This window comes from Malaclemys terrapin, chromosome 5, assembly GCF_027887155.1.
Source record: "Malaclemys terrapin pileata isolate rMalTer1 chromosome 5, rMalTer1.hap1, whole genome shotgun sequence".
Lineage (NCBI taxonomy): Eukaryota > Metazoa > Chordata > Testudines > Emydidae > Malaclemys > Malaclemys terrapin.
In genome coordinates, this window is record NC_071509.1 from 112,645,107 (window position 1) to 112,670,766 (window position 25,660).

At 38.5% G+C, this 25,660-nt stretch overlaps 2 protein-coding genes across 3 annotated transcripts in view; one reads left to right on the plus strand and one right to left on the minus strand.

Moving 5' to 3' along the window:
• TBCK (TBC1 domain containing kinase) overlaps positions 1-10,469 on the minus strand; it is a 186,743-nt gene extending 176,274 nt beyond the window's left edge. Inside the window, exon 1 of the mRNA XM_054030505.1 lies at positions 10,308-10,469. The gene's annotated coding sequence lies outside the window, so the exon portion shown is untranslated. The remainder of the gene's footprint in view (positions 1-10,307) is intronic.
• A 266-nt stretch (positions 10,470-10,735) lies between these two features.
• Positions 10,736-25,660, plus strand: part of AIMP1 (aminoacyl tRNA synthetase complex interacting multifunctional protein 1) — a 64,582-nt gene continuing 49,657 nt past the window's right edge. For both annotated transcript variants that reach the window (XM_054029547.1, XM_054029548.1), the window contains exon 1: positions 10,736-10,820. In XM_054029547.1, coding sequence (XP_053885522.1) covers positions 10,819-10,820 — 2 coding nt within the window. In that variant the 5' untranslated portion in view covers positions 10,736-10,818. The remainder of the gene's footprint in view (positions 10,821-25,660) is intronic.

Below are 25,660 nucleotides of genomic sequence, written 5' to 3' on the forward strand. Positions count from 1 at the left end.
GGTGAGTTCCATCATCATTCTTATCTCTTGGGGAAGCAAGGTCTCTAGTCTGGAGCAAGCATTATATGGCATTTTAATTAATTTAGAGTTAAATTTTCACTAGCACTTTTTTTGAAAAATATATAACAGCTGTGCAATCCAAGAATAAAACAAAAACAAAAAACTACCCTTCTCTCCCCCCACCCCCCCCAATAAACACATGTATGACAGGTTAGGTCACACATACTCCCAAAAGTGGCACATGATGCCTCTTTAGCTGGCATGCTAATGTCTTGAAGTGAAGGACCAAGTATCAGAATCTGATGCAGCAGAGTGTATGACTTTGCTTAACCCATTTGCCCAATCAGTTTTGGCCGTGAAGCCTGGCAGCATAGGCAATCATTAGACATGACTGTCCCTGTTGCCAGTGTGTGGGAAAGAGACAGCATGTGCTTGTGTGTGCAAGAAAATCTGCTTCTTTACTGCCTGTAATTTAAGTTTGTTGATGGGTATTTCTTCCATGTCAGTAAGTTCTTTCCAAATTTCAGCAGCATCAGCAATACAGCAGCAATTTTTCTGCAGTTTGTCAAGGATATGGAAATATGTTTCAGTATATTCAGCGTATCTTTACATTTCTCTTTAGTCCCATGTTATCTACTTTGCTTGTGATAGTTCCATCAATTTTGTCACAGTTTTGTTCACAAATTATCATCTGAATAGGCCTGATCTTAATAAATAGCTCAAAACACTGAATTCCATCGCACATCTTGGGGAAGAATTAATTTGGATCCTCCTGCTCTCTTCAGAGAAAATGAAACAAAGTGGTTATTGTAGAAATAATTTCAGCAATATTGTCCTTTATTGTTAAGTTATACTTAAGTCTTTGTCTAAAAGATGCATCAAATGAACACTGCACCTGTAGGTTATAAGTGTCAGGTTCCTTTCATTCTTTTTTTCTAGATTTCTTCTCATCTTTGCTACATTTGCAGCATTATCTGTGAGAAAACTGCACACTTGACACTTGAATTTTAGTTCACAGTTTTAAATATTCTTCTATATAGGCCTTTCCTGATGTATCAATTGTTTCTGAGAGATAAACAACCCCACCTTCTGTTGTCACACAAGCACATAATACTAGGTCATTGTGTACACTGAGTCTTGATCGATGGAGCAGATTAACAAATTTCCCATCAGTATTTTTTGCACACTGTTCAATTTGCTTCTCATACACATATCCAGCAACTTTCTAGCAATGTCTGGTTTTCTACGTGGAGAGTAGCTTGGTCATAATGACTGAACTATGTCACTGAATTGTTTGTTCTGAACAAGACAAAAGAAAGAATCTGTTGCATAAACAAACTGAACAATCTTTTCATCTATGGAAGTTTGCTGGAATTTGCTGGTCCTGATTATGATCGGTGGTTTTACTGGATGATGAAGCTTTTTGGTTTTTTAAACACAAACACGGGTCATTTATTGTCTGACATATGTTTAGTTGCAGCACTGCTGGTGGTACAGTAGAACCTCAGAGTTACGAACTTCTCGGGAACATCTGTAACTCTGACATGTTCGTAACTCTGAACAATACATTATGATGGTTCTTTCAAAAGTTTACAACTGAACATTGATTTAATATAGCTTTGAAATTTTACTATACAGAAGAAAAATGCTGCTTTCCCTGTATTTTTTTAGTAGTTTATGTTTAACAATACTGTACTGTAGTTGCTTTTTTTTCCTTTGGTCTCTGCTACTAGCTGGTTCATAGAATACCAGGGTTGGAAGGGACCTCAGGAGGTTATCTAGTCCAACCCCCTGCTCAAAGCAGGACCAATCCCCAGACAGATTTTTGCCCCAGATCCTTAAATGGCCCCCCTCAAGGACTGAATTTACAATCCTGGGTTTAGCAGGTCAAGGCTCAAACCACTGAGCTATCCCTCAATAATATATGGAGATATCCTATCTCCTAGAACTGGAAGAGACCTTGAAAGGTCATCGAGTCCAGCCCCCTACCTTCACTAGCAGGACCAAGTACTGATTTTGCCCCAGATCCCTTAGTGGCCCCCTCAAGGATTGAACTCACACCCTGGGTTTAGCAGGCCAATGCTCAAACCACTGAGCTATCCCTCCCCCCCTGTTGTGTACTTCCGGTTCCAAATGAGCTATGTGGTTGACTGGTTATTTTGTAACTCTGATGTTCATAACTTTGAGGGTCTACTGTACCTACAGATGACACTGAAGCTATAGACACTGCAGATGGAGATTCACAACCTCTTATGTTAAAACTCTTATGCTTAAAGAAAATAGTAAAAAAATTGTAGGGCTGTCGATTAATTGCAGTTAACTCACACGTTTAACTCAAAAACTTTAATTGCAATTTAAAAAAATCAATCACGATTAATCGCAGTGTTAAACAACAGAATACCAATTGACATTTTGAAACTGATTAAATATTTTTGGATATTTTGGTATATTTGCATTGTAAAAATGATAAACCAATAAATAGTATTTTTCAATTCGCCTCAAGTACTCTAGTGCAATCTCTATCATGAAAGTGCAACTTACAAATGTAGATTTTTTTTACATAACTGCACTCAAAAACACAACGATGTATAACTGCAGAGCCTACAGGTCCACTCAGTCCTACTTCTTGTTCAGCCAATCGCTAAGACAAACAAGCTTGTTTACATTTATGGGAGATAAGGCTGCCTGCTTCTTATTTATTTCACCCAACAGTGAAAATAGGAGGTCGCTTGGCACTTTTGTAGCTGGCGTTGCAAGGTATTTACATACCAGATATGCTAAACATTCGCATGCCCCTTCATGATTCAGCCACCATTCCAGAGGACGTTTCCATGCAGATGATGCTTGTTAAAAAAAAAAAAAAAAAAAAAAAAAGTATTAATTAAATTTGTGACTGAACTCCTTGGGGGAGAATTGCATGTCTCCTGTTCTGTTTTACCCGCATTCTGCCATATATTTCATGTTATTGCAGTCTTGGATGATGACCCAGCACATGTCCATTTTAAGAACACTGTCACTGCAGATTTGACAAAACGCAAAGAAGGTACCAATGTGAAATTTCTAAAAATAGCTATAGCACTCTACCCAAGGTTTAAGAATCTGAAGGGCCATCCAAAATCTGAGTGGGATGAGGTGTGGAATATGCTTTCAGAAGTCTTAAAACAGCAACACTCTGATGTGGAAACTACAGAACTCGAACCACCAAAAAAAAAAAATTAGCCTTCTGCTGGTGGAATCTGATTCACATAATGAAAATGAACATGCCGTCCGCTCTGCTTTAGATCGTTATCGAGAAGAACCCATCATCAACATGGATGCATGTCTTCTGGAATGGTGGTTGAAGCATGAAGGGACAGATGAATCGTTAGCACATCTGGCACATAAATATCTCGTGATGCCAGCTACAATAGTGCCATGCGAACACCTGTTCTCACTTTTAGGTGACATTGTAAGCAAGTAGCAGGCAGCAGCATCTCCTGCAAATTGTAACCAAACTTGTTTGTCTGAGCGATTGGCTGAAGTAGGACTGAATGGACCTGTAGGCTCTAAAGTTGTACACTGTTTTACTTTTGAATGCAGTTTTTTTTGGATGTATTTCTACATTTGTAAGTTCAACTTTCATGATAAAGAGATTGCACTACAGTACTTGTATTAGGTGAATTGAAAAATACTACTTCTTTTGTTTTTTACAGTACAAATATTTGTAATCAAAAATAAATATAAAGTGAGCACTGTACACTTTGTATTCTGTGTTGTAATTGAAATCAATATATTTGAAAATGTAGAAAATATCCAAAAATATTTAAATAAATGGTATTCTATTATTGTTTAACAGTGCGATTAATCACACGATTAATTTTTTTAATCGCTTGACAGCCCTAAAAAAAAGTCACTCATTCACTGAGTGCTACTGAGTTCACAGCTTTAAAAAAAAGTGAGGTTGTAAATAATCAATTCTTCCTACTGCAGCTGTTTGTACCAGTTTTAAAAGGAAATTAACGAATAAGGATTATCTAAATCTATTTAAACCCTTATCTCTAGCACCATTCCAAACAGTTTGAAAAAAAAAATTAAACATTAAAATTCATAACTTCCCAATAAAACTTTACTTTTAACACAAAATTTTCACCTAGGATGTTTATCAATAAAATAAAATAAGTCGACTTCAGAAGTCCAGCAGTAATAGTAAAAACGTAACTGATAAATACTCCCATAACAAAGTAACATACCAATTATATTTTGAAAACATTCTGAAATTCATAAGTAATCCACCCAAAACACAAATATATGACAATAATCGAAATTATCATTTACTAACATAATAAAATATGGTAGGCAGTCAATAAGATCGGTGCAGAAATAAATTTACTAATTAGTTGATCCAGACTATACAGGCATGTCCACATAATCATCTTCAAAATCACTGCCCTCTGAAGAGCATTTTTTATAATGCTGTTTCATTCGGACAGCCAGACCTTGCATCTCTTTGTGCACTGTTTACATTTGGCATGTGTTCCTTTTTTATCTAGCGGTTCAGGAATTTCTTGAAAATATTCCCAAATAGGGTCTTTTTTACAATCTGCAGCCATAGCGGGTTTTTTTTGTCCAGTTCCCAGGTACTCTGAAGATTGTGGTCCCTTCTTCCCAGTGTTCTGCTTTGACATCAGCACTGCTCCTTTCTGGCTGCACACACTGCTATTTCTCACTTTTTACATAACTCCCACCCCCACCCCCGAAAAAATCAAAAACAATCCACATGCCTTTTGCACTGCAGAATTTTATTTGTGTAGAGACAGAGGGAGGTCGCTGAGAAATTAATTAATTGTGTTTATATCTCTGTCTGTGTACACATGCAATAAGACATAGTAAGACTATTTACCTGAAGTGTCCAAAACCATCCAGAAGTTAAGGGCTGCTAGTCACTGGGTGGATCAGTATTTTTCCATGAGCAAATTCCCCTGGTAGGTGGAGTCATAAATATTCAAAATTTGAGAACTGAGCCATCAGAGCTCAGGTAAGGAGAAGCTATAAAATAGGAATATGAGCCCAGCCAGGCAGGCTCAGTGGATTATTCTGATGAGATACATGTGGGAGTCAGAAGCCGAGTTCCAATGTGTGTGATGACTTTGCCAGTCTCTTGCACCCAGCAGCCCAGTCCCCGGTGTTCCCTACATGCCAGACATAGTTTTCCATCATCTCAAGAGTGACATGAAACAACACACTTAGTAAAATAAAATTGTTTAGAAAGTACTGAGGAATCTGAATACTAGTTAGTTTTTTCCCATTCTAGCTTAATATTGCCCTGTAGCATTTCACTAAGGTCATTTTGTCACTGAGAAAGTTATCCAAGAAAAATAAAGCATGTAATACTAAAAAATATGCCAGTCAAGAGTAACTCTTTACTGAAGGAATGCCACCTTGTCCATAGCATGGGCTTCTCAGCTTCCTTTTGTGAATCACTCTCCCTCTGAGCTAAAACAAAAAATGAAAATAAACATACACTGAATGTAGAAATAACTGACTAGAGTGTAAATATAACAAATATATGGGCTGTATATTTAATGTTTAGGTAATGTGTGCTGTATTTAAGCTAGTACTGCCTAACTTTACACACTGAAATTTGATGTTTGACAAAAGAAATGGAACTTCTTACTAAAGTTTCAGATTTGACGTTTCTTCATATTTTGAAAATCCTGATTTGCAACAACAAAAATTAGACAATATTTGGCCATTTTGGTTTAAATTTTAAACAAGGTTGTTGTACACAGCAAATATAATCTACAAACATATGACAGAATTAAGCATTTGTTCTGCTACAAATGAATGCATTAAAAATACTAAGTTCAGAAGTAATCTGATAGATATTCTGTGCCATTATGTAGTTGCTATCTTAAGAAAATAAATGAGAAACAGCATAGACTAAGGTTTTTATAGTAATGCTTTATTCTATTACCCAAAACTGTTTTTTTTTTTAAAGATATACTTTTTTTGTATTTCTTCAGTTAAGCGTACATTTATTTGGCCCTGATCCTACACAGATAGACATTAGCACCTCACTGACTTCAAAGAGGTGAAAGTGCAGGGGTCTGCCTGTTTGGAGCAAGTCACAATATCAACACTTAACTGTATGTCTTCTATAAATTAAGGCCCTGATTCTGCAAACACTTACCCACACAGTCTTACACTTACAGTTAAACAGTGCTAAGTGCTTGCAGAACTGGAAACTTAACATATAAACCAACCCATTCACCCCATAGACACACATGCTTGTTTGGTTTTGATTGTACACAAAGCCTTTTTTCTACGGAGAAATATAACAATTCTATAAGTTATAAGAACCAATTATGATAACCAAAGCATCAATTTTTTTTTGCAATACAACTAGACATGAATAAAACTTTAAATAAACAACTGTAGTGGGGGGAAGGGGGAAGGAAGAGGACTATATTTGTACCTTGGCATTTTCAAAATGGCAAAAAATTAAGTAGTTGCTTCCAGGTATGATATGCTACGTATCTGAGGTAGAAAAGAGGCATGATAGGCTAACACACCCGCTAAGAAAGTCTTGCACAGAAACTTTAGTCTCAGAAGTGAATCATGCTGCATCCCATACCTAGAATATACTCCCAATTCCATGATTTCCATTCAAATAAATCTTAAAATCCCACTTCCATTATAGGACCCACAAACACTAACCAACACCAGTAATAGCCTATTACAACCCTAATATTTTTAAGAAGTTCATATGTGAGGTGAACACTACTAATGGGTCTCACTGTACCTTTTTCTTTTAATGCCAAATCCTGCAAATACTTATTACCAGGTAGAGCACACGCTACCATGGGTAGTCCCATTTAGTGATTATTAGAGCTGGCAATAAATGTTTGCAGGTTCAAGCCCTACACTGGAAAGTCCCCTCAGTGCACAAACCATGAATGAATAAGTCTTCCTCAGCAAATGTAGTAGGTATTAGAACTAGAATGTCCACCTCTAATTATAGAAAAATGAAATATAAATATAAGTTTATAAATTTTGCAAATATAGGTACTTTGTTTCTTATTTAAATCATGCAGTTTTCCAGAATTAAAATAGACTAAAACAATCCTGCCTTTAAAGTAATAATTAAAAAAAATAGGAGAAACTAAACAATGTATCTAATGTAGTTGATTATTTTAACCAAATCCATATCTTAATAGAAATTGTTTCATGAACCATCCTCTGTTCTGTTCCCAATCCCTTAACATTCCCACTGCAACTACAGCAACTGCTAGTTTAGAAAAAGCAAGATTAAGAAAAAAAGCATTTTTAGCTGTCTTTATTAAAATGTAGCAGCTGGAAGTAAAAAAGGAAAACCAGACCATGTGATCAATCAGCTATCAATGACCACGAGCAAGCACTCCATAACCCTCAGTTTGGGAACCACTCATTTAAAATTGGTATTCATAATAAAAATATGCAAAATAGTTAACAGGCTGGACAAAACTCAGTTTCAATAACGTACTAAAAGTACAAGAGATACAGAAGAGCCTCTTTGGACATAAAAGGCAGTGAATTGGGCTCTGGTGGTCAAATGTATCATACAAACACTTAAATTACTACCTTTACATTTTTCTACCTCTTTGTAAACTAGTTAGATATACTTAAATGGAATTACACAATATAAACTTTAGTGAAGCAGTATTGTTTCCATTAAAACGCTTTTACCAAAAGTTTCAGAAATCTGAATGTAATTAAGTGTGAGATCCTGACCAAGAACTTCCCACTGTAAAGATTTTTCTTGAGAATTAAAATTTAAGCATTTAAGTATGCTTAAATATGCTTACTTCCTCTTTTAAAAAGTTCCTTGGCTATCCAGATGATCTTTGAAATGAGAAGCAATCCTTCTACAAGTACAAAACTGCTATCCAAACTCGTTGAGGAACCAAATATAAGCACCTACATATTTTAATATTTTAGGTGGATTTAAGAAAAAAGAAAAGTGGAATCAGTTTTACAGAAATATACTGGATTTGTCAAACTTATTGTACAATGATAGTAATAGATTTATTGTATCATTCATTAAGTTTAGCAGACATAAATCTTATAAGTCCTCCTCTTAAATACTGTAGTCGTACTTTGTTTATTTCACATTTCAGTTATATTCACTCTACAATAAGTAAGACACCTGCCTGTAATTTTCAAGAATTCCTCTCGATTTTACTTCCAATTCTGTTTTTCCCCCCAATTCTAATTTTTGTGCATTAGATTTTGCAAAAATAATTGTTGACAAATCTCAGATGTGGTTTGTTCATTAAAAAAAAATTATGTAAAAAGACTGTGTATTTGGTGAGTCCTTGAGGACAATCCAACAACTAGGTCTCAGCTCAGACTGAAAAAGAATTGAGGAAGAGGCTTATTTATATCATACAGAAGAGCTAAACATGTTCATGTCTACTACCCATTCACATCCAGGGTGCCCATTATTTTCATTATAGAACAATGCAACTTGTAAAACAGTGAAAGCAAGAAACTATGCAGACACCATCACTTATTGGGAGGAGGAAGCGAAAGTGGGAAAAGATTAATCGGAAATTGTTATATGTTTGCTGTATGTACATGTCAGCCTCACTCTTTCTAATAACAAAATCCAGGCATGGAAGAAAGTGAGATAGTCTTCTAAAAGAAGTAATTAAAGCCCCTTCTTCTATAAAGGTTAAAACTAAAACAGACTACTAAAAGATTGAGGTTTTTTGTTTTGTTCTTAAATCAAACATTTTCATATTTCAGATCATCAAGATCCTCTTGTGGACACCTATGGTCCCAATTCCTTAGTTACAACTATGGCATTTTGTTAAAAGAAAAGTAATATTTGGACACTATTAAGAAAACAACATAAAAATAATCTAATTTTAATATGTTGGATGCAGCTGCTTGATCACTTCCCTCAATTCTGAATGCACAATATTTGTTTCTTCTCTCCCGGGTTCATGGCTCAATATTGGCACTCTCATTGCAGCAAGGCATGTTTTACTATCTCCAGGTTACTTTGCACTTAAAAAGTTCTGTTGTCCTGTATATTTGCTACCCCTTCAATTTAAACATCATCCGCAAATATTCAGGGAATAAAAGACATGAAGCAGCTTCCCAGGGTGAAGATTTATGTTAATTAGTTTGTTGAACTGCTGCTGGAAAGCTTGCAAGCCTCAGACTAGGCGAGGACCTGATACACTTATCCGTTACCTACTAGCCAGCAGCAGATAGGAAATTTGAGAGTAGGCCCAGCAGAAGAGCCAAACACATTGTGAGAAGGTAGTCTCACACCGAGAAAATGGGCGATGGAAATATTGTTTTCCCAAGACCCTGATGGGGCGGCTCTATCTTTGTTTAGGTAACTGTTGGGTGATAAATTTTATGCCTCTCCCCTTATTATAGACTGCTGGAAGGAAGAAGCGCTCTGCCCTTTCATCCTCCTTGGCAGCTAAGAATCCACTACTCTGCTACTCCCCAAACTATCCTCTACTCCATGCTGTCATTTTGGGGTCCTCACCCATAAATAGTTGGATTCCATCTCGGCCCTTGCTCAAAGATTACCATGCAACCGCATTAATTGACTTGACTCTTATTGGTTTCACTATGCTTCCTAGGGTTTTGAAAAGCAGAAGAGAAAGTGACAGAAAGACATGTAAATTTACTCTGCGCCTACTTGGCAATGCTACGAAGAGCAATAGAGTCTCTGTAGCTCTCTATCTGCAGACTCAGGAAAGCAGCTCACCACACACTTAAACTTCTTACCACGAAGTGATAATATCTTCCTAATGATAATGATCGGAAACTTCTTTTTGTTAGTTTTGGGAAAATTAATGCATTGGCCTCCACACTCACCAGATGGTTTCCCCTCACCTCTAGCAGGTGGAGTTCTCAGTCCTTGAAGCAATTAGCAAAAAGAATCACTTCTTGAAAGACTGATAAGATTCGCAGTTTGGGGGCCATACATAAGTGCTCTAAAAGCATCAGTCTGAAAAGCACTGAAACAGCAATATCTTGCAAGGAAGAATCCTGCACTGGCTCTCAGGAAGACGATGGGCTTTTCTTTCTCCAAGGAACATAATTTTATTCATTTTAATTGGGGAAAGGGAAAAAAGGGATCAGAAGGTGGACAGCTTAAGTGAAGAGGCACTAGAATATTGTGAACAGGGCGCATGAGAGTCTGGCTGCAAAGACACCACCCAGGGTTACGGCGCGCGGGGCCCAGCAGGGCAGTGGTTGCAAGGACCCTCCTCCCCGGGGAGTACGGCGCGCGGGGAGCAGCAGGGCACAAGGGTGGGTACCTGCTACAGCTGCTGGGCGTGAGGCACGAGCCACCTACAGGGGCCCTCGCGCCGCCGTTGCTACTCCAAACATTGCTGTGTGTCTCCGAAACTCCCCGACCCTTTACGAGGACGCCGCCGCCTCCCGAGCGCGAGAGCCCACCCCTTGTGCGCGAACAGGTGCCGCAGACCTGATTGCCCCCCCCCGCGCGTCTCTTACCTCATCACTAAGCGCCGGCGCTAGGAAAAGGACCCCGGTTTCTGTTGCCGGGAAAGAGGGTGACACCGCTGATGCCTAGCAACTGTAATTATTTGTAAAGTGAGGTTCTCCCCGTGCGAATTCAGGGTACAGAGGAGGGCTCTTTGCGGAGGGTATGTAACTTTTGTAAATGGCTCATTAGGGGAGCTACGGTTGCACAATCTATTTCAATAGCAGGCGTTCTTTAGGGCAGCCCTGAAGGGTCCTTTCTCTCGCGCCTAATCCGGGCGCTGCGGCGGAGGCGGTGATCTCGGCTCCGGCTTCCCCCGGTTCATGTGAGTTTTTCTCGGGTCGGGCCGTATTCTCTTGTGCTGATGCGCGGGGCAGAACGCGACGGGACCGCCGTTGTTCCTTTTCCCCCCTCCCGTCTGTGCGCGCGGAGCCGCGAGCCGGGCTTAGCCCCGCCCTGGGCCGCGCACATCCCCCCCTTCCCCCCGAGCAGTTTCGCGAGGGTAGTGGCCGGCTCTGCCCTCGGAGGTGACTGCTCTGTGGGCATCGTGGGGCCGGTAGTTACCGAGCCCGGCCCTGCGCCTTGTGACGGGCTCTGGCCTTCCCCGGTGATCCGGGCTCTGCAGGCCGCTTTCTCGGCGGCTGCGCTGTCGGTTAGGAGCGCTCCGCTCAGCCGATGCTGCGCCAGAGGGCCTGGGCTCCGGCTCCCTCCCCGCTGCGCTGGCCCGCCCGGAACGGCAGCAGGCGCGTACTGCGGGCATTGTTGCTGGCAGAGCCTGGTGCTCGCGGGGCAGGCGGCGCCTAGTCTGCCCTGCCTCCTGCCGCAGGGACCTGGGTGCTGCCGTGCAGGCTCCGTAGCAGCTTCCCTTTCGTCAGACAACGCAGGCTCCGGATGAAGCGTGAAAGTCGGTCGCCGCTAGGGCAGCCCCCGTGTTGCTGTGGTGTTTGTTTCACGCTACTCAGTGATCAGCAGCATGTCTTTGTACCACCAGTGCCCAGAGGCATAATGGGAGTTATCTGGGGAAGCTGTAGACTTTGACGCTTTAAGCAGCTGGGGCTGTGTGAGAACTATAGAGATAAACACGTGTGAGAACTATAGAGATAAACACGTTAGGTGTATGTTTAAGGTTAAACGATGAGTAGTGAAATAGTTAAACGCTCACGGTTTATGTTATTAAACTTCACATTTCAGGGCTAACAATCTATCAAGTATCAGAGGGGTAGCCGTGTTAGTCTGAATCTGTAAAAAGCAACAGAGGGTCCTGTGGCACCTTTAAGACTAACAGAAGTATTGGGAGCATAAGCTTTCGTGGGTAAGAACCTCACTTCTTCAGATGCAAGAAGAAGATGTCTTGCATCTGAAGAAGTGAGGTTCTTACCCACGAAAGTTTATGCTCCCAATACTTCCGTTAGTCTTAAATCTATCAAATGACAGTTAATGCTCCTCTGAGTTACTGTTTCAGACTGTCTGCAGGCTCAGGAAGTCAGTACTGTTTTGATTAATGCTTGGGTTATAGTTTTAAGGTTCTTTTTGCATTAGAGGCATTATTTTGTAAATGAAAGCTTAAATTCTGGAAGACAATTCTGTGGCAAAGGATGAGTATAGCCACAAAATACATGGGGCCTTGTCATTTAGAATGCAGACAGAGAACAGATCTGCTGACTCCAAAGGCATCATTTTGTGTACAAACTTTTCTGACTACAACTATGATTTTATACACTTGCACTATATTTTACATATAGTACAAATATGAATGAATGAAGTAGCATAACAGCTCCTTAAACTCACCCTCAGTAGAGACATTTGAAAAGATTTAAAATATGAATACCTACACACATTTAAATTTTAGAGTATATTGTGGATTACATAAGTGATATGGGACTATGGTTTACTGAGAGTCAGATGTTAAGGTTCTGTTCCCAGCTCTGTCACTGGGCATACTTTAGGCAAGTCAATTAATATAGCTATGTCTCATTTTTTCCTGTTTGTAAAATACTTATTTTGCAGTAGTGTTGTTGGGATTCTGAAGGAACAGAAATGGACACCATGTAGAGTCAAGCACAAGGGTTTATTACGCACAGCGCTGGCGGAGTGTCACTTTGCTTATTAGGTTCAGAGACACTGCAAAATAATTGATTACAATAGATTATATAGGGTGCTCATAGGGCGGAGAGAAGCGACGGGGTGGGAGGTCCCAAGCCCCTGGATAGGTTCTAGCAGCAAGACAAGATAAGCACAATAAGCTAATGGTTTAAAAGATTACATAATGGCTCTGCCCATGCCTTAAATTAACATATTGCTAACACACAGGTAATTACCCTGAAACTATTCCTATTAAAATATATAGGTTAAATCCTAATTTTGGGCTCCAGGGGAAATGAGGTAGCAGCTCTTCCGGTTGACCAACAGGTATATTCCTGTAGATTAAAAGCAAAGAAGCAGTAATTAATATTTAACAATAACAATAGTTTATAGTTTTACCCTTGTATTTCTGTGGCCTAGGATTGGCATACATCTGTTGTGAGGGGAGAGTGTGATGACTTGTGTCAATCATGTTAAGCCTCTCCCTGAACTCTGTCTGGCATCTGAGGGATATTGTATCACTATCTCCTTCCTGCACCAGGGAGTTAATTTGGGGTCCCTTCTCAGTGCTTTATGTGTGTATAACTTGCGATAAGGACACCCAATTACGGCTCACCATCTGGAGTCCTGCTGACTCCGTTCATCAACTTGAAACACACAAAGTTGTCTGTTTCCCCCAGGTTTCTCTTAGCCATGTATTGTTCTTTGTTAGCTAGCCCTCATGCCCCAGACCAAGCTGTGGACTCTGGGCCTATATGAAAAGTTCTTAACAGAAACTGTAGTTAAGATCTTACATTCACATTCCTGGATTTTGGCCCTTCAGATTCATTCCACATCCCATGCAGTTTACTGTGTGTGGCTCTTTCAGTGGAGAACATAAAAACCAATTTCTCTCTGTCCTTCATGAATGGTCAGATATCATGAATGCTTTTAATAAAACTTTGAATAATCCCCAGTGCCTTTGGTCAGAAATATCATCTTGTCTTTGTTATGCACTCTTGATGTTCTCCACCTGCTGGCTGCTATCCTTAATTGAAAGGATAGTTACATTTCAGTGGTTTAATATATTTTGGATGTAAGACAGGGCATAAGTATACAATTATATTATCCTTAATTGACAGTTATACCATGCTTCTTATGTTTGGAGAGCTTTATGAACCATGGGAAAGTTTTATAAACAGGGTTCCAATTAGGGAAGTTACTAAGTGTCTGCTATAGGCAAACTACCTGTTTTGTAATACTCAGTAGAGAATGACAACTGCCTTGCTGTGACCTGTCAAGATCACCTTTCCCTCTCCCTCCAACATGACCTTGTAAGAATTTCGTTTCACTGTCTTGCAAGTTGTAAACATGACCCTGGTCATGGCCAATAATCAGATTTTCTGTTTTATTGCTCTTTACTCTCACTTCTAATCTTGTTTTTTTGGCACAGTTCAGTACACAGAATTTTCATTATGCTTTGAAGAGGTTGGAAATTATGAAGAAAGAATTACCAGAGCCTCCATTAGGAATCAAAGGGCTTGTTTATACTACCCGCCGGAACGGCGGGCAGCAATCAATTCAGCGGGGGTCGATCTATACTAGACGCAATAAATTGACCACTGAGCACTCTCCTGTAGACTCCGGTGCTCCACCAGAACGAAAAGTGCAAGTGGAGTCGACAGGAGAGCGTCAGCTGTCAATTTACTACAGTGAAGACACCGCGGTAAGTGGATCTAAGTACATTGACTTCAGCTATGCTATTCATGTACTTGAAGTTGCATATCTTAGATCGACCCCGCGCGGTAGTGTAGACCTAGGTTCATAGGTGATGCAATTTATATATAATCAGGCGGCCATTAGTCAGTAAAGCATGATGTGGCTAATCTTTCTTCTTTGGCTGTTATATCCAATGTCTCCAGAGACCTGTCTAATCTTAATTCAATATATAGTTATTTTTCATATCTATGGTAGCTATTCTATCCATCCCCACCAACGGTATCAGTACTTTCCATTACTTTAACTCCATATAGAAATACAGGACTTGAAGATGTCATATGCTTCATTGGTTGGGTAATGGCAAGATTTCCTTTAAAAACTTAGAGGGGGGTGGTATTTTAATTGAAATGTAATAAGGTTATGCAGCCTTTTTAAAGTGATTTAAAAATACACTTTTGAATTTGTTAGCAAAATATTAGGTGGAATATTGTATAACTCCAGTGAAGGGGCTGGTAGCATAAAATGCTCCATTTCTGAATGAGTGAGTGGAGCTACACGTTTAATTTTAACAGATGTAATTCAGAAAATTAGTAATGAAAATCTTAGAGCAAATCAACAGAGGCTCAATTGTTTCCTTTTTGTCTTACTACCTTTACTTCATTGGGAATTTTTTTTTTCTTTTGAGAGAATAATAGGGCCCCATGGATCTTGAATTGTCTTGCGCATCAGACATTGATATGTGTTGATAAAGGATAAATGTTCCTATGCTAGGAAACAACATACTAGCTATATTTCATAGACATGGAAAAGACCTTTTTTGCTTATTCCCTATTTTACATTTATTAGTACCTTCTGTAAAAGCTATTTTAAAAAATATTCAGGTTAAAATGGGAACACAAATTTTCACTCCTAATGCTGAGACCAGGATATGAGTTTAGAAGGACAGATTAGAAATTAAATATTTTGCTTTTTCAAGAAGGAAAATAAAGATGTCTGGCATATATGAAAATAGCAAGAGAAGCCGCTGGAAATATTGGAGTCTTTTCTGACTTCTCTATAGTTGCTTATATTCTTTATTTCAAGATTCAATGTTACAGATCATAAAATTTGAGCTGGAAATAAATTTGGACATAAAATGGACAAGAAAACAATTAAACTTGGAAAAATAGGAGCCTTAATTGAGGTGATTTGAAATGATTAAAACTATAATTTTAACATCTGACTGAACAGTGACAGTCTATGATTTGACACCTTTTATTAGATGAGAAATCTGTAGGATGGAAAAGGACCAGACATAGTGTCTGTCCATTTTTGCAAGTTAGCAGATGTTCTCCATAATAGTTTTTCTTCAAAAAGCTGTATGACTTCTTAAGTCTAGTTAGTTAGTTGATGTTATTGCTATGTATTTTACCTGACAGAGATTGGAGCCACTACAGCTACAAACGTACATCAATTTCACACCCCTGAGCGATGTAGTTATAAATCCATCCCCTTAGTGATGTAGTTATACTAACCTAAAACGGGTGTAGAGCTTCTCCTGTTGACATAGATACCGCATCTCACACGGGTGGATTAACTGATGCATTGTTTTCTCCCTAATCTGCAGACAGATCTAGGGCTTCTGCTCCTGTGCAAGTCAGTAATGGAGTGAAATTAATGAGATAGTCACCAGTTTCTTTGCTGTTAGTCTGATGTTAGACTAATGGAAAGCATCAAAAATCTTGTCAATTTCATGTTGGGCTACTGCACTTTGAGGAAGCTCTGAGCAGCAGAGCCAGATGCTGAGTTATGGGGATGAGGAATGGAGATTTGTTCACCCATCACAGCAGCCATGAATAGAGGGGGAAGGCCATACTATTGGAATCCCGTTTCTTTACAGCAGTGGGGAGTACCTGGGGGAAGAGAAGCATGAAGAAGACCTGTACCTATTTCAGTAGCCAGGAGACTCTGGGTATAGAGAAAAGACACAGCAGTTGTGGGGAGGCAGGGAGGGAGATGGAGTTTAGGTTTATCAGAGACCTACTAGACAAAGAGTATTATAAAGGATGGACCCTCAGGTGGAAATCTCATTACCCTTCCTATTCCCATCATCTGTGGATAGTAAGGGATTCTGGATTTCTTGCCATGGCATTGCTTCGAATGTCTCAGGCTTGTAGTTGTCTTATATGCTCTGATTATTGTTTATGGTTTAATTATATATTGCAATATCTGACCAGTGGGATATTGATACATTTTATTATTTTAGTCATCTCATTTGTTTCAAAAGAATGTCTCTATTGATTTTCTTCCAATACACCTGTGCATGTTTTCTCTATTTTATGGACTTTTCGATTTACCAAAAGTGTTACTACTTTCCATTTTGCTTTGCCAGCAGTATCCAGACAATCTTTAAAGTGGTCTTTTCTGTATCTTACATTACCTACAAATCTTTATTGCCAGGGATTAGCACTGCATTATATGTTAGTCTGCTATTGATAATGAGCCAGTTGCAGCCTTGATCTGGAATTCAAATGTAAAAAGCAGGTGATGGACTAAAGTGTCATGTTTCTGCCAGAGCCATGTTGAGATGATTTAGGTTGTAATGCTTCAAATAAAATACGTGTTGAACTTTAAACAGCAGAGTGTTCATGTATGTCCAGGATTACCACAGGATTTTTAAAAACTCTAACTTTAGAGTAGGAGGAAGGTTACCAGCTCCGAAACAGCAAGATATGTTAGTGAAAATTGTTCATTTTGTAATTACTGGATGGAAGCATGAAATGGGAGTAAGACATAAAATGAGATACTGTAAGCAAAAGATGTAAAAGAGAACAAGAAAAAAAGTTTAATGTATATTAAAAGCAAGAAAATGGCAAAGGAGAAGTGTAGCTTCCATAGTTCATCGGAAAAGAAAGCAGAGGACTGAAATCCTATAGACTTACATTGGTATATCTACGTTGCTCAGGGTTATGGAAAATCCACACCTCGGAGTGACACAGTTATATTGACTGAGCTCCTGGTGTAGACAGCGCTATGTCGATGGGAGGGTTTCTCTTGTCGACATAGCTACCGCTTCTTAGGGAGGTGGAGTACATATGCCAATGGGAGAAGCTGTCCCATCAGTGTAGGTAACATCTTCACTAAGCACTACAGCACTGTAGCAAGCTCTTATTTTGCTTTAGTAGTCACTAAAAGGAATAATAGCAACAGGAGGTTAAGTGTGATAGCAGTTAATGAGAAATGGGAGAGGTTACAAGGCAAAATTCAGGAAGGAAGAGGTTAACCGTTAACTTGGTCCGGAGAGGAAGGGTGTTTAAAGCAGGGGACTGGAAGTCGTCAGAGACAAAGACAGAAAGAGAAAGATTGGTATCCTGGAAAGCAGTAACTTTGAACAGGATGTAGGGGTCACAGTGGACAAAAAACTGAATATGAGCTCCCAATACATTGCTGTGGTGAAAAGAGCTAGTATGATTCTTAGACACATAAACATGGAAGTAGTGAGGAGGAGTAGATGTACAGCATTGGTTAGACTGATGCTGAAATACTTCAATGGCTGGACAAAATTTGTCACAGTGAGAGATTTAAAGAGCTCAATCTGTTTAGTATATGAAAATATTTGAGAGGTGACTTGATTACAGTGGGGAAATGCCTTCCTGGGGAGAAAATACTAAGTACTAAAGTGTTCTTTAAGGTAGCAGAGAAAAGCATAACTAGAACCAGTGGCTGGAAACTAAAGCTGTATATATTTAAATTTAGAAATAAGGCACAAATTTTTAACAGGGAGGGTGGTTAATCACTTGAACAAACTACTAAAGGAGGTGGTGGATTCTCCATCTCTTGCTGTCTTCAAATCAAGACTGGATGCTTTTCTAGAAGTTATGCTTTAGCCAAACATAAGTTGTTGGATTCAATGCTGGGGTAAGTGGGTGAAATAGTATGTTCTGTGATATACGGTATGTCCGAGAAGACAATTTAATAGTCTCTTCTGGGTTTAAATTCTATGAATCTACAGCCGCCTCATCTCATCCCAGCAGTAACCAGGAAGTTCTTAAGGATGGGGGAGAAATTTAAATATATCCCTCTTCCAGCAAGAGGGGATGGGAAGAAGGGAATTTTAAACTTATCAGAAACTATCCAACCAGAGGCCAACATAAAAGATGGAGCACCAAGCAGAGTCTCGACACAGCCCCCAATGTATAGATCCTAACATTCTTCCCCTTACTGCCCTCTGTAAATAGTAGTGGGGCAGAACTGAGCTTCTCACCAGGACATTGCCCGCAGGCCTCACTAATAGAACCACTTTCCAACATTATATTGTATACAAAAAATAAATACACACTCACATATATATCTGGCAAATATGTTTAGCCTCCCAATATGGCTAGTCAGTTTCTTGTACAGCAGTTTTTCAAAACCTGTCTTAAGCATCTTAAATGAGGCTATGTATGGACTGTTATTTTCAGTCTTTGGAAGTAATTGGATATCTCAGGTATACACAACAAGCTCTTCTAAATTGTTAGCCCCATTCAATTCTGCAATTCCAAAGATGTAGGAAAGAGGAATAAAAGCTGCGGGGCCCTACCACACTTGCTTACATATCTCCCCTGACAAGACGGTTTGCACTAAGACTAAAAGAAGTGTTTAAATAACAAAACAGGCTGACTTGGGAAATATTGAGGAGGGAAAACAGCAACAAACTGACTTATCACGTAACACATTATTAGTGAACACGGTTATTTATTAATACATTACACCTCCATAAAAACTGAATTTCAGCCAGCATGTTGTGCTACAATGGTAAACTTTTCCATACCTAGCAGTTTAAATTGTTTTCATGTGTCGCTCAGTTTCTGCAAAGCATTATACCAAGTAGATGCTGTCTCAATGAAAGGATTATACAAATACAATTCAATCCAGGTGTTATCTATTTGGTCAGAGCTGCAGAATTATCTGTGTCATTAGCACTGGACTGGCTATACATGTAATTTCTCACTTCCATAAAATTAGCAAAGATGTTGCTTCTGAATGAGTTCACTTTCTGTTTTTCCAGCATCATGGTGGTAGATCATATTTTCCAAATCATGTAGTTGAGGATCCTTGTTCTCCCTTTCATGTTCAATACTTGGATGGAAAACTTTCTAAAATGGCAATAATACAAATTTTATTTATAAAGTATCCTCCCAAATGAGGCACGCTGAATACTGTGCAGCATAACATTTTAAAATATAATAACCTAATTAAAACCATCACCTTAAAATTCAAATAAATAAGAGGGATATAGTAGAGGAACACTTTTGGAGGGATGGTAATATGTGACTGACTCCACATATTGGTCACACCAAAAAGACTTGTAGAAACATATTTTAAAATGCTTTTTAAAAGTGGGGAGAAATGTATTAAGATCAATGACAAAAGGAAGAAAGTTCTATACCGTAGGGCTGACAGCAAAGCATAATTGCTTGCTGACCTGAGATGTGGTAGCAGTCACATAACAGCTTGTGTTATGAAGTAGTCACAGAATCAATAAAGGTGTGTCCTGTACAAATTGTGTAATGGAGGGAGTCGGGGGAGAGACATCAAAACTTTGGTACCATGTCTGGCCCATGGGCCTTTCAATTGAAAGAGCATGGCTGAAACCTTAAAATAAGGACATAACGTAAGAGGGAGCCTCTTACGTTGTAGATGGACATGGGTGTTCAGGACTTCAATTTTCTCAGGGATATGGAAAAGGTCGTTCTGGCCTATCCATCTGCCAGTATTCCTTCAGGGCCACTACTGAATTTGCAGGTTTGAAGAGGCAAGATATATAAAGTCTTACAAGAGTTGTATATCTTTCATCATCCAGTCGCCACTCCAGAGCAAGGCCAGAACCCAGGCTGGAAATTATCTTGAATGCCATTGGTGTAAAGGGCATCTGAACCTGTGAATAGTCATTGCTTCCTGAAAAGGAGAGGAAAGGGGCTGAAGCTGGGCAAAATTGGCATAACTATAGCATTAGGTTAGGCTTCTGTGTGTGGTAATCTTTCCCCCTCTAAGCAAGGCACAGTGATAATGGCAGTACAGCCACACTACTTGCTAAAAGCAGCCGATAATGGTTATGTTCGGAATGACAGATAGTGGGTTTCTGGGATCCAGATGACCATGGATATCCTCTTCCAAACGCATGCTCAAACTCCCCAAGAGGGAGATCAACCCTTTTGACTGCAAAAGCCAAGGATGGCCAGACAGCCCTATATTTGATTTCCTATCCACATAGAATATAACAAACTAGTCACAGTGATTAGCTGAAAAAAACATTGATTAGTAGATTGGGTAAATCTGAATTAATCTGATTGTGTGCTTCCCAAAGATTGTCTGGGCACTTCTTGCAGTGTCCCTGAATGAGGACAAGTAACATCTCCTGACTTAATTCATGCTAAGAATTCAAGTGCCATAAAGATGACAGCTGGTTTCTTCAGAGGAAACCAGAATGTGTGTGTTGCTTTCTCCAGTAACATTGGAAGTACTCATAGTTTAGATGAGTAACTTTTTTTTTTTTTTTTTTTTACTGTTTGTCTGGGGGTAAAGGGACAGGATAAGGATCTGTATTGGGGATTGGCTTTTAGAAGAAATATGCGTGCAGAAAAACATTCTTTCCCCGTCTCTCAGAGAGACGTTCATCAGTGTCCCAGTCTAATATACTGAGTCATGGTTTTACTAATGCACTTTGCCCCTGATTTTTTTTAGTGAAGAACAGTTTTGCACTAACTTGGGAGTTTGTCCCCCCAATTTCCTCCTTTAAATAGAAGGTAAAGACAAATATTTTCTCCATCTTAAGTATTTGTCTTTTGTTTGCTGCTTTGTACTTTGTAATCAGATGAGGGCAAATATTGTCTGATCACTTTTGAAATGGATATTAGAAATTTGTTGTAAGTGCTATTGAAGTCTGTTTCTGAAGTTTTTTTGTTCAAATATGGCTACTTTTAAATCTGTTATAGAATGTCCAGGAAGATTGAAGTGTTGATTGTTTTCCTGTGTGAAAGACACTGGCTTGGGTAAATAACTCACTTAGAAAATTCCAGTGTTAATATTTTAAATATATTAAAAATTGTAAATAAAATAACCACCAAAACAGGTCAGGATCAAGACACAGATTAATCAGTTGGGAGGGGCAGAGACTTGATATATTTCAGTGCAAAACATTTTTATTCAGTCTAAGACAAGTTTAATAATGTTTGTTGCTTACAGTTTCTAAAGAAAATCGTCTATGGTTCATTGTATAAAAATGTTTCTGAAATTTGGAGTTAGGTAATTTTTTCTGTGCAGAGAGCATGAGGGCTGATAAATCATATGAGTCCAAGAATAATTTTGAAACAGAGGTCATTCTTGATAACCTAGCATTTAATTTTTTTTAATGATAAACTCTCAATCTGTAAAAATATTTTTCTTCTACCCCATTTTATAGTATAACAGTTTGCAAGTTGATCAGTTGCTGCAGTCGAAAGTTTAGAGGGAGGTTGAAAATAGGACTTATATTGGATGTCTACGTGCAGCCTTAATTGTGGAGTCAAAACTGATGTTTCTATAATAACCTGTTTGTTTCCATTTAAATAAAAACAAGTGGGAAAAGTACATTTGCAAACAAAAGTTCTTCTTGTTCAACTAGCTAGCAAATTGGAAATTATTTGTCTTTGTGTTAAAGAAAATTGGATCCATGTCATAAGTGACTCTCTGGTGTGTTTTTGCATATATATCCCAATTAAATGAGAAGAATTTGAGGCGGGTGGAACTGTGAAAGGTGCCAACAATGCATAAAACATACTGATGATCTTGAAAAAATTATTGAGCCTGTAGACTTTGTGAGGATATTTGGTACAGTTTTCTTGGCATAAATTTCTGATTACAGAAGGCTTTTCTTTCCATTTCCTTCTCTCCAGGAGCTTTCCTGACATAACCTTGATTGAGCATGAATTGATGTTTTTACAGCTTTGTCTTTTAGTTCAGGACCCTCTTCTCAGAAGCACGCCTTGGCTGTTGGGTTTAGTTTCTATTCCAGAGTGTTTCTCCATTACAGTTTAGTGCATAGCTTTGTTGTGGCATCTTATTTCAGACTCAGAAGATAAGTGAGTGGATCATTCCAGCAATCTCAATTGGCTTAGACAGCAAGGGATTGCTAGTTCAGCAAGAATGTACTTCTTTGCACATAGCTGAACATAGTTCCTTTTAACAACAGCTGCTCTTGAGTTGAAGGCCATAAATTCATGTCCCTGCTCAGCTTACTGTAAAAAGGTTTGAAAACTTCTGGCTGAAATGGTCTTATAGCTGCTAGAATTTAAACAGTATGGGAATCAACATAGACGGAGGGGAATGGCAGTGAACTGGGAGTCTGGTGAATTGGTTTATCCCTTGCTCTTCTATTAGCCTGCTGTCCATGATCTCATGCAAGGGGGACAGTGATATTAAACTTACTTTTGTCAAACATTTTGGGGTTCTCAGATGAAAAGTGCAAGAGGTAATGACTGTCCTCAAAAAAGTTGCTTTCTTTTTGACAGATATTACTAGTTCATTGCATTCATCCATCCTGTCCATCTCCAGTGGCCAAGGCGAGAATGTTTCCCTTTGTACATACATTTACGTATGCTCTGCCCAAACTACACGTAAAGGAAGCCTGTCAATTTGAAATCAGCTCAGTTTAAAAGAGTTAGTTCAAAGCACTTGCCTCCAAATGCCTTCTCTCACTCTCACGCTCACTCTCACTCAAAACAGAAGAAACTTTTGATGTGCAATGGATGTAAAAGATGCTGATTTATTTTATACTATGCTGCTGTTTCCTCTGATTATGTATTCATGTTTTCCAGCAGATGTAGCTGTCCCGTAGTTAACAGACAAAGTGCTAATAATTCAGCTAAGATGGCCCTCCTTCGGCAGAATAAATAATAAAATTCCTTAGGGCCCAATCCTGCAAACATTTGCTATTGGATATACTGCATAGTCCCTTTTGCAGCCAGGCAGTATGTGTTTACAGGATCAGATCTTTAGAAGTTAGTGGAGTGAAATTGTTGGTTTAGTTCTCCTTGGACTTACACACATGAAGACTTTTCATTAAGGCATCCATTGAATGTCTGTAATATGAATTTAATGGAGGGGAAGTGATATCAAATTGTAACAGTTTTTTGCAACTAACATTACAAACATTTAACAGATGTTTTGATGGTGTAATGTGTGCAGGAGTATTACAAAAATTAAAAGCAGACTCTTGAAAAGGTTGTTTTATATGTGTAATCTTTGTTGCAGTTTGGAATATTATTTTTTTACTTCCTCTGTTTGCCTGTGAGGGAAGATTTGCCTGCCTTTTGCCATTGTCTTAATGATTAAAACTTTAATTGCATCTTCCCTCTTTTAGATATTCAATTTTTATTGAAGGCTTTCAATTTTTATTTGGTTACTGTTTGATTTAATAGGTTACACTTAAGTGGTATGTTTCATGTGCAGGTGAACCATGATTAACCAAAAATCTGTGTTTCCCGTGGTTATAAGTGTGTTACTTGTCTATTGCAGCCCTCCTAAGTTTTACAGGAGTGGAGGTCCACTCTTCAGCCCTACTTCTACAAAATTTAGAAGTTTTACAGGTCTGAAACCCATCTAAGGACAGGAACCAAGAAAACTGGGCCAAGCCTCTACTGCTAGGGATGCTGGCAGCTTCAGCCAGCTCTGGGTCAGCTGGAGTGGCCAGGCTGTGGAATCCCGGTTTATGCGGCATGTGATAGTGGAGTGGTAATATGTAGTTTGGATGGGCCACTTTAAGACATGCTCCTGATCAGTCACTTCTAGTCATTCTGAACTTATCAACCAAAAAATTAAGACTGGAACAGAACGATTTAGAAGGACATTGCAAAGCTTAAATAGCATGTTTTTAAAGATAAATGTTCTAACATTACTAATAAAACCTGACATTTAAAAATATTCTTTGTTTTCATAATGGAATTTGTGTATTTCACTCAGTTTGGACAGTTTAAATAGGCCAGCCAATATCGCTTTTGTTTCTCATCCATTCCTTGTTTGGCTCATCAGTACTAGCAAAAGGTCAAATGTTTGTGTTGCAAACATTTTAAGGAGAAAAGTTTAAAAATAAAAACAGATAATGAAAGTACCAATATCGGTTAATTTTCATTAAAACTGTTGTATTAACAGTTCCCCTCCTAAATAAAAACTACAAAGTCTTTCTGGCATAATAAATAATACAGAAAAAATTGAGTATCTGATCTCTGCCTTGCATATATCAGTTTCACTGAAAGAAAGTTTAAGTAACACACTATAGAAAAGAGGGGAGTGTTCTTTGTGTAGTAAAGAGACAGCTTGCTATCATTAATCGTCTTGTATTCAAACCAGTATAGTTCTGAAATGTCCATGCCACAACATAGCTTTTTATTTACACCCAATCCATATGAAAACAGGCATTTTGTTTTCAAACATCCTTATATCTATACTTAATCCACCACATTCACAAACAGATATGTTGCTTTTGTACAGTCACAGCTTCTGAATTCTGTTGTTTTTCTCTTCCTGCTGGAAACCAATAGTTTCCATCCCAAGAAACTGAAAAACTTTTATAACAGTGTACAGGGAATCTGAATGAAAAAGAGAACATGTAAAATATCTCTGAAATACAAAATATTTCAGGGTGGATTTTCTAAGGGGAAGAATTTTTTGTGGTTGCTTTTTGTTTGTTTTTGCCTGAGGACCATAGCAATCACTGATCCAAGAAGCACTGTAGTCAGTTTATATGTGGACATATTCATTTTTAGATAATGTACTTTTTAGGCAAAAACACTACAAAATTTGGATTTAATCCTGCAGATGACATTTTTACAAAAGACTGGTTTTGAAGCTGATGTATCCTTCCAAAAATATGAGATTGCAAATACCACTGTAGTATGTTGTTGAAGTGAAGTGTGACTACAAATGACTGACAAGGACCAGTTGCTGGCAGCCCACATTAGCAATCAGTGTGACTTAGAAATTAGTGTAGGTTCTCCATTCCCAAACTGAATAAATAATTTGTTCTTCATTAGGTAACGTAGAATATCGCTTTTTTCCCTCTGTTTTGCTTTAAAATATTGAACTGGTTTAACATTTGAGAAATTGAATTTTACTTGGACAAGTTAGTGAAAAGGGGAAGCCGAGTGTTTAATTTTTTAATTATTTTACGAATGGGACAATAAAATTGCAAGTCAGATATTTAAAATTGATTATTTTTTTTATAAGTGAGACTCATTGCTGCTCTTTAAAATGTTTATTGCCATTATTTTTGGACAGATGTTTTTGCTTTCAATTAAATTTCACACAGTTCTTAAGAAACTGATTTTTTATGTAGAAAAACATCCAAATTAGTTATTTTAGTATATAATGGAAGTGACATTGAGTCTT